Genomic DNA, 9,832 nt, shown 5'->3' with positions numbered 1-9,832 from the left:
TTAAAGGAATAATGGACTTGAAATATTTGTACTGTCCAGGAGAGGGCTGGGCAGAACAAGGATGTACATTTCTGGAGGGAAATCTGGGACTGGGGGTGTGTTGGGGTCATCCTGCAGGATAACTCAGGCTGGTGAGAGTCAGAATGTAGCTGGCAGGCTGCAGTTACACACAGACACTCAGGGTGTGGCTTGCACGCTGGAAGACAGTGAGTGGCCCAGGTGGGAGCTACTTCAATGAGGCATTGTAAGGCACCCAAAGTTGCTGGGCAGGGTGACGGCCCCCTACCTCCACTAGTCTGGATTGTACTTCACTATCTCAAACCCATCACTTCACTATTCACTGAAATCACTCAACAGCCTGGCTAGGCTTTTGCACATTCAGGGAGCAACAGCCCCAGACATGTCTGTCTGGCCTCTGGGACTCACCAAAAGTCTGTGCGCCCATCTGACCAGGCACAGACCTGTCCGCAATGTTTGGGTAGCTGAGCCTTACGGCATTAATAGAGACACAACCCTGTCCGTGCTGCCAGGCGTAGAAGGAGCAGGCACTCGGGCAGAGGTTCCTTGGAGTTGTGCGCAGAAGGGTCAAATTTGCCAAGGGGCACTGAACATGAAAGAGAAAGCAGAGAATTACCAGCACAAAGAACGTGAGTGAAATACAATTTAGAGAGAGCGAGAGAGAGAGAGAGATTTAGGTAATGATATCAGGCTGGAGTCCCATGAACTCCAGATCACCACTTGTGACACCGTGTACTAATCTGTAGATACCGCTAACAACAAAGAGAAAGAACGGTCACACTGGTTATTGCTTTCATTTTCTGCTAGTGTATTGCATTGTTATTCCTTTGTTGATTGCTGTGTGCTGGTTCAGCAACGACATTTCCCGTATGAGACCCATTTAGCTTTTATCCTGATCTGATAACCAGTTTCCTTCAACCCAGCAATTTCGTTATTTCAGTGAAACTATCTGTGATTAGCTCAATAGGGTCAGGCATAAAGGCCTCCCTTGGCACTAAGAATCTGCCATGGAGAACTCATCTAATCAAAGGCTAGGTACAGATCCATCCAGTGGGCCCCCTAACACCCTGTGAGATCCAGACTACCCTGGCGATGTGGGAGAAGTTGCCCATCACAGCTGTCTCTCTCTCCTCATCTGAGCTAGAGAAATCTGCCAGGCTAAACCGCTATGTGGGCTCCCTACAGGATGTGTAACATGCTGTGTGTCCATGTACAAAAGTGGCCCTAACGGCTCACAGGCATTAAATCCACTCCTTGGATTAAACTTGTTTTGACAAGCCAGTCACTGTGCAGTCCTGCAACATGATGCAGTGCCAGGGCAGAGGGAGGTTCTAGTGTAATAACCATAACATTGCAAACAGCCCTCCCACGACCATTGCAGCATGCACTGAGCATTGCTTAGGTGACCTCTCTGGCTTACTCTTTGCACTCCACTGCACAGGGACATGATGGCCACAAGCCATTTAAATGTGCAAACAGAGCTGCACATGCCACCGAGCTCATCTGTGTGCAATTTTTTACAGCCAATTTCCTCTTCTTCTAGCATTGGGGTGATGGTCTTATTGTATTGGTGGCATGTCTGAGAGGAAGTGTCTGAATCAGCCAGTTTGGCAATTTTAGAGCGGTGTCTACATCGGATTAATTCTGATCAACATTAGGAATTGTATCTTGAAATTGCTATACCACGGAAAGTCTCTGTATGTGCATCCACCATGAGCTAGGAAGGTTGTGTCATGTCTTCCCCAGACCAGGGACAACATGGAATACTTAACAGTATCAATGGTGATTTGAATGGACCACAGGTAAGAATATAAGAGCTTCCATCCTGGGTCAGACCATGGCCCATCTTGCCCAATGTCCTGTCTCCAAAGTGGAGCTTCGGGGGAGTGTACAGAACTGGGCAATTATAGAGTGAGCCACCCCGGTCTTTCACTTCTAGCTTCTGGTAGTCAAAGGCTTAGGGTCACCCTAAGCATGTTGTTGCCTCCCCAAACATCTTGGCTAATAGCCATTGATGGGCCTATCTGATGGGATATCCTCCCCACATTTGCCCAGAAGGTGTCTACTACAAAGGGAAAAGTACTGGTGGTGTGGAAGAGGTGAACCTATCCATGACCCTTGGGCGTATGCAGATCAAGGAACTGTGCACTAGCTACGCGCCGACGTTCTCAGCCACCCTAGGACTGACTGAACGGGCATACCACTCCATTGACACGGGTAATGCTCACCCAATTAAAGTCCAACCTTACCGGGTGTCTCCTCAAGCTAAAACTGCTGTAGAATGGAAGATCCAGGATATGTTACAGATGGCTGTAATCCACCCCTCTGGCAGTGCATGGGCATCTCCAGTGGTTCTAGTTCCCAAACCAGATGGAGAGATATGTTTTTGCGTGGACTAACGTAAGCTAAATGCTTTAACTCGCCCAGACAACTATCCAATGCCACACACAGATGAACTATTGGAGAAACTAGGACGGGCCCAGTTCATCTCTACCTTGGACTTAACCAAGGGGTTCTGCTAGGTACCGCTAGATGAATCCGCCAAGCAAAGGTCAGCCTTCACCACCCGTGTCAGGCTGTATGAATTTAATGTACACCCTTTCGGGCTGTGGAATGCACCCGCCACCTTTCAAAGACTTGTAGATGGTCTCCTAGAGGGTTTAGGAGAATATGCAGTCACCTACCTTGACGATGTGGCCATATTTTTGGATTCCTGGGCAGAACACCTGGAACATCTACAAAAAGTCTTCGAGCGCGTAAGGGAGGCAGGACTAACTGTTAAGGCTAAGAAGTGTCAAATAGGCCTAAACAGAGTGACTTACCTTGGACACCAGGTGGGTCAAGGAACTATCAACCCCCTGCAGGCCAAAGTGGATGCTATCCAAAAGTGGCCTGTCCCAAAGTCAAAGAAACAGGTTCAATCCTTCTTAGGCTTGGCCGGTTATTACGGACGATCTGTACCGCGATACAGCCAAATCACCACCCCACTGACAGACCTAACCAAAAAGAAACAGCCAAATGCCGTTCAGTGAACCGAAGAGTGTCAGAAGGCCTTTAACTAGCTTAAAGCGACACTCATGTCTGACCCTGTACTAAAGGCCCCAGACTTTGACAAACCGTTCCTAGTAACCACAGATGCGTCCGAGCGTGGTGTGGGAGCAGTTTTAATGCAGGAAGGACCGGATCGAGAATTCCACCCTGTAGTGTTTCTCAGCAAAAAACTGTCTGAGAGGGAAAGCAAGTGGTCAGTCAGTGAAAAAGAATGTTACGCCATTGTCTACACCCTGGAAAAGCTACGCCCATATGTTTGGGGACAGCATTTCCACCTGCAAACCGACCGTGCTGCACTACAGTGGCTTCATACCGCCACAGGAAATAACAAAAAACTTATTCGGTGGAGTTTAGCTCTCCAAGGTTTTGATTTCGACATCCAACACATCTCAGGAGCTTCTAACAAAGTGGCTGATGCACTCTCCCGTGAAAGTTTCCCAGAATCAACTGGTTAAAATCGTCCTTGAGATGTGGGAAATATTGTTAGTTTTTATATACTTGGCAATATATTTAGAGGTGCATGTGTCTTATTAACTCTGTTTTTCCTAGAGCTATAGGAAGAAATCCCAGCCAGCGTTTCACCCTATCTGTGATTTGGGGGGCGTGTCATAAATATAAAGGGAAGGGTAAACACCTTTAAAATCCCTCCTGGCCAGAGGAAAAATCCTCTCACCTGTAAAGGGTTAAGAAGCTAAAGGTAACCTCGCTGGCACCTGACCAAAATGACCAATGAGGAGACAAGATACTTTTAAAAGCTGGGAGGAGGGAGAAAAACAAAGGGTCTGTGTCTGTCTGTGTGATGCTTTTGCCAGAGACAGAACAGGAATGGAGTCTTAGAATTTAGTAAGTAATCTAGCTAGGTATGTGTTAGATTATGATTTCTTGAAATGGCTGAGAAAATAGCTGTGCTGAATAGAATGAAATATTCCTGTCTGTGTGCCTTTTTTGTAACTTAGATTCTCAATGTTTTGAATCTAATTACCCTGTAAGGTATTTACCATCCTGATTTTACAGAGGTGATTCTTTTTTCTTTCTTCTATTAAAAGTCTTCTTGTAAGGAAACTGAATGTTTTTTTTCATTGTTCTAAGATCCAAGGGTTTTGGTCTGTGGTCACCAATGCAAATTGGTGAGGATTTTTACCAAACCTTCCCCAGGAAGTGGGGTGCAAGGGTTGGGAGGATTTTGAGAGGAAAGATGTCCAAACTATGTTTTTTCAGGAACCCAGATAAAGTTTGGTGGTGGCAGTGGAAATCCAAGGGCAAAGGGTAAAATAATTTGTACCTTGGGGAAGTTTTAACCTAAGCTGGTAAAAGTAAGCTTAGGAGGTTTTCATGCAGGTCCCCACATCTGTACCCTAGAGTTCAGAGTGGGGAAGGAACCCTGACAGGGTGTGTTTCTAGTGGGGTCCTGCAGGGAGCAGTTCTTGGTCCTATGCTATTTAATATTTTTATCAGTGACTTGGAAGACAACATAAAATCATCTCCGATAAAATCTGCAGGTGACACAAAAAGTGGAGGAGTGGTACATCATGAAGAGGACAGATCATTGATACAGAGCAGTCTGGACTGCTTGGTAAATTGGACTTAAGCAAACTATGTATTTTAATATGGGTTCCTGGTGCAGCACTGTGGCCAAAAGAGATAATACGGAATGCATATCTATGGGAATCTTGAGCAGGGTTAGAAAGGTTATTTTATCTCTATCATTTGCACTGGTGTGAGCTCTGCTGAAATAGTGTCCAGTTCTGGTGCCCATAATTCAAGAAGGATGCTGCTATATTGGAAAGGGCTCAGAGAAGATCCATGAGAATGATTAAGGTATTAGACAACCTGCCTGCTAATGTTCAATCTATTTAGCTTAATAAAGAGAAGGTTAAGAAGTGACTTGATTACAGTCTATAAGTATCTACATTGGGAACAAATATTTAATAATGGGCTGTTCAGCCTAGCAGAGGGAGAGCATTATCTAACATGACCCAATGGCTGGAAGTTGAAGCTAAACAAATTCAGACTGGAAATAAGGCATATATTGGTAACCATTAGAACCACTTACCAATGGCATGATGTTTTGCCCACCTTTATTCGAGAAAGCTTGTGTATCCTGTCAATAAAGAAAACACACTAGAAAATCCCTTATTTGGCAACAATTTCTCTTTCAGTGAGAAATTGACAGGAGAGACCCCCCCAAATCTGCGGCTGCTTGCCTAGGAAGCCACAGGGGCTAAGAGTGTGAGGGAATGGCTACTAATTGGTGTTGGGGTCTGAACTATTGCAGTGTGTGGCTGAGGGATAACACGGGGTGGATAGAAAGCTGGCTAGATCGCCGGTCTTAATGGGTAGTGATCAATGGCTCCATGTCTAGTTTGCAGCCAGTATCAAGCGAAGTGCCCGAAGGGTCGGTCCTGGGGTCGGTTTTGTTCAATATCTTCATTAATGATCTGGAGGATGGCGTGGACTGCACCCTCAGCAAGTTTGCAGATGACAGTAAACTGAGAGGAGTGGTAGATATGCTGGAGGGTAGGGATAGGATACAGAGGGACCTAGACAAATTAGAGGATTGAGCCAAAAGAAATCTGATGAGGTTCAACAAGGACAAGTGCAGAGTCCTGCACTTAGGACGGAAGAATCCCATGCACTGCTACAGACTAGGAACCGAGTGACTAGGCAGCAGTTCTGCAGAAAGGGACCTAGGGGTTACAGTGGACAAGAAGCTGGATATGAGTCAAGAGTGTGCCCTTGTTGCCAAGAAGGCCAATGACATTTTGGGATGTATAAGTAGGGGCATTGCCAGCAGATCAAGGGATGTTATCGTTCCGCTCTTTTTGGCATAGGCATCTGGAGTACTGTGTCCAGTTTTGGGCCCCACACTACAAGAAGGATGTGGAAAAATTGGAAAACGTCCAGTGGAGGGCAACAAAAATGATTAGGGGGCTGGAGCACATGACTTATGAGGAGAGGCTGAGGGAACTGGGATTGTTTAGTTTGCAGAAGAGAAGAATGAGGGGGGATTTGATAGCTGCTTTCAACTACCTGAAAGGGGGTTCCAAAGAGGATGGATCTAGACTGTTGTCAGTGGTACCAGATGACAGAAGAAGGAGTAATGGTCTCAAGTTGCAGTGGGGGAGGTTTAGGTTGGATATAAGGAAAAACTTTTTCACTAAGAGGGTGGTGAAGCACTGGATTGCGTTACCTAGGGAGGTGGTGGAATCTCCTTCATCTAGCATTGGGGTGACGGTCTTATTGTATTGTTGGCATGTCTGAGCGGAAGTGTCTGAATCAGCCAGTGTGGCGACTTTAGGACTGGGCCTACATTGCATTAATTCTGATTGACATTAGGATGTTGTATCATGAAACTGCTGTACCATGGAAAGCCTCTGTGTGTGCATCCACCATGAGCTAGGAAGGTTGTGTCATGTCTTCCCCAGACCAGACACAATGGGCAATACTTAACAGTAGCAATGGTGATTTGTATGAACCATAGCTAAAAACATGAGAGTGGCCATCCTGGGTCAGACCATCTTCATCTTGCCCAGTATCCTGTCTTCCTCCCTCTGGCCAGGAGGGATTTTAAAGGGGTTTACCCTTCCCTTTATATTTATGACACACCCGCTTGATGATGATTCCCCATTTACAATTACAGTTTGACACCTGTCAGTTAGCCCAACTTTTAATCCGTGTGCTGTGTTAATGTTACCCCCTTGGGGTTTAGAGAGCATGGCCTCTTTAAATCCTTGTCCTGAGCCACAGGCAGTGTTGGTTGTTCCAGGGGCATGGAGCGAGGGAGGGCAACAGGGGTCATGTGTCTGGAGCTCCAGACAAGAGGCCCCCACAGCTGAGAATCTGCCTGAAGCTTGGAAGGGACAGAGCAGCTGACTGGGGATGCCCCAGAATGGGAGCCAGGAGCACTGTGCCAGGGAGAAATCATCTGAGGACAAACCAGAGTTGGACCCAGTATCACCGCTGCCCAGAGCTCTGTGGGGCCATGAGTACTGAGGCTTGTGATTTTGCATTGGGAATAAGGAGGGAGGCTGTAGCTAGCTAAGTGGGGAGGTTGTTGCTCTGTGTGGGTTTGCAGAAAGCGGTAGAAGAGGGCACAGGAGGCGTTTGTTGGGGGAAGATTGCTGGCACCGAAGATGACCAGGAGCACCCAAGACTCATTGCCGGACTGGAACGCTGCCCAGGACTTCTGAGCTCTGAGCGCAGATGTATTGCTCAGTGTCTGTCCTTTCAGACTGTGGAACCGCTGGGCCTGGGGGGCCTTGAGTTGAATGCAACCCTATTTTACCATTTCCCCATCTTCCCCCCTGTTGTTTTTCTCAATTCATCCCTGTCCTATATTCATTGTACTAGGCTGGGTGAATGTGTATGTGTGTGAGAGAGAGAGAGATCACTCCGGATTGGAACAGATGCCCCTGGCGTGGAAGGGACTTTCTCTGCTGCATTCCTGCACGTGCCTTTTCTTGGCTGCCTGCAGAGCAGACTCCGTCTTCACCATGTGGGCACTATAGTTACAGTAATTTTATACCATTACATATTCTTTAATCAAAAGGTTGTGCAGTACCAGTCAAATGCCTTACAGAAGTCTATCGCAACAACACTATTACCTTTATGAACCAAACCTGTAATCTCATCAAAACAAAGACATTAAGCTAATTTGACAGTCTTTGGTTTCCATAAACCCATTTTATTTGCATTAATCACGTTACCCTCCTTTAATTCTTTATTAATCGAGTCCTGTATCAGCTGCTCCATTATCTTGCCCAGGATCGAAGTCTGGCTGATCAGCCTATATTTACTTGGTCATCCCATTTACCCTTTTAAAATACTGGCACAACATTCTCTTTCTTCAAGTCTTCTGGAACATCCCAAGAGTTCCTTAGGCAGCTCTTTTAAAATTCTTGGATGCAAGTTATCTGGACCTGCTGATTTAAAAATGTCTGACTTTAATAGTTGCTGTTTAATTCTCTGTTCCCCCTTCCCCAAAACTCTTTTCAGCCCCCACTCCCATCTACAACCTGCAGTTTAATCAGTCATTGATTTTATTATCCCTCTCCCTACCTGAATACATTTTATCTCTATTTATCATTCCACTAGTAGCTCTGCAGGGTGTTAAAGTGAAACCTGAGCCTGAAGGGTCAGAAAAATGTGAACTCAGAAAGGAATTGGGTTTGTAGCCAGTTCCCAGGGGCTCCAATTTATGAAGAGAGAGGAATTTATCCTCTGATCCTGGCTGGGACTGTGTTTAGAATGGGGAGAGCAGGAATGTCAGGGTTCCCCCCCACACTCTGAACTCTGGGGTACAGATGGGGGGACACACATGAAAGACACCCTAAGCTTATATTCTACGAGCTTAGGTTAAAACTTCTCCAAGGCACAAATTCCTTTCCTTGCCCTTGGACGGTATTGCTGCCACCACCAAGTGATTTACATAAAAATTCAGGGAATGGTCACTTGGAATCCCTATCCCCCCAACGCTCCTTCACCCCTTTCCTGTGGAGGCTTGAGAATAATATACCAACCAATTGCCTTAACAATGTGAGCCCAGACCAGACCCTTTGTCTTCAGGACACTGAAATCAATCAGGTTTTTAAAAGAAGAACTTTATTTATAAAGAAAAAAATAAAAGACTCACACCTGCAAAATCAGGATGGAAGGTAACTTTACAGGGTAATAAAAAAATTTTAAACACAGAGGATTCCCCTCTAGGCTCAGCTTCACAGTTACAAAAACAGGAATAAAACTACCTCTTAGCATAGGAAAATTCACAAGCCAAAATAAAAGATAACCTAATGCATTTCCTTGCCCTACTTACAATTTCTGTGGTTTTAGATGGATTATTACAGGTATATTTTCAAGAGATGTTGTACTTGCTTGGCTTCTCCCTCCGTCCGGAGAGCGAACAACAAAAGAGACCAACAAACAAATCCTTTCCCCCTGGATTTGAAAGTACCTTCTTTCCTCACTGGTCCTTCTTGTCAGGTGCCAACTCGGTTATTTGAACTGTTTAACCCCTTACAGGTAAGGCAATTCAGTATAGCTGACAAGGAGGGATTTTATGCTTGTGCATACATAAAGGTTGCTACCCTTCCCCTATATTTATGACAAGGGAGGATGCAGAGATGGAGACACAGTGGGATCCCCTGTAGAGAGGAGGCTGATCTCCCCCCACTGGCTCATTCCTGACCAGCCCTTGTTGCCTTGTGAAGTCTCTCTGCCAGGTCTCTCTGGTTGATGGCGTTCAGCACCATCATGGTCACCTTCACCCCATAGTGCTCTTTATAGTGACTGATCAGTAGGTCGGTGATCTCCACAGGGTCTGCTTTCTCTAGGTCACATTGATGTATATGGTTGTATCCCTCCTCCAGCTCAATGTCAGTCAGTTTGCTCTTGAACTCCTTCAGCTCTACCTTTCGGAGGTTTTTCAGGATGTCCAGGAGGTGATCTCTCATTGTCTTCCCTGTGCCACCTCCTAGAACATGGGCCAGCAAAGTATGGTCCAGCCACTCCCCACCCAGGTACCATTCCCCGCTCTCTTTCCTCCCCGGCTCTCTCCCTCCCATCCTGCATCTCCCTCTTCTACCAGTAATCCTTGGTATCTCCCCTCAATCCCAGTGCTTTCTGCTCTGCACTCGGTGTCTCACTGCCACCGGTCAAGTCTGTGTGGCTCCCCTTTGCTCACCCCTCCCCATGCCGCTGCTGTCCCCTCCCACAGATACCTCCCTAACTCAGTTACCTTGACCGTCTTCCCCTCCTCGCTGGAATA

At 46.3% G+C, this 9,832-nt stretch overlaps 1 protein-coding gene across 1 annotated transcript in view; it reads right to left on the bottom strand.

Moving 5' to 3' along the window:
- Positions 1-8,782: 8,782 nt before the first annotated feature.
- Positions 8,783-9,832, bottom strand: part of LOC311522661 (uncharacterized protein) — a 29,476-nt gene continuing 28,426 nt past the window's right edge. The window contains exon 10 of the mRNA XM_084632120.1: positions 8,783-9,538. Coding sequence (XP_084488246.1) covers positions 9,243-9,538 — 296 coding nt within the window. The 3' untranslated portion in view covers positions 8,783-9,242. The remainder of the gene's footprint in view (positions 9,539-9,832) is intronic.

This window comes from Lepidochelys olivacea, assembly GCF_965140295.1.
Source record: "Lepidochelys olivacea isolate rLepOli2 genome assembly, chromosome: 6".
Classification (NCBI taxonomy): domain Eukaryota; kingdom Metazoa; phylum Chordata; order Testudines; family Cheloniidae; genus Lepidochelys; species Lepidochelys olivacea.
The sequence above is the reverse complement of the archived record's forward strand: the minus strand, read 5'-3'. Positions and strand labels throughout refer to the sequence as shown.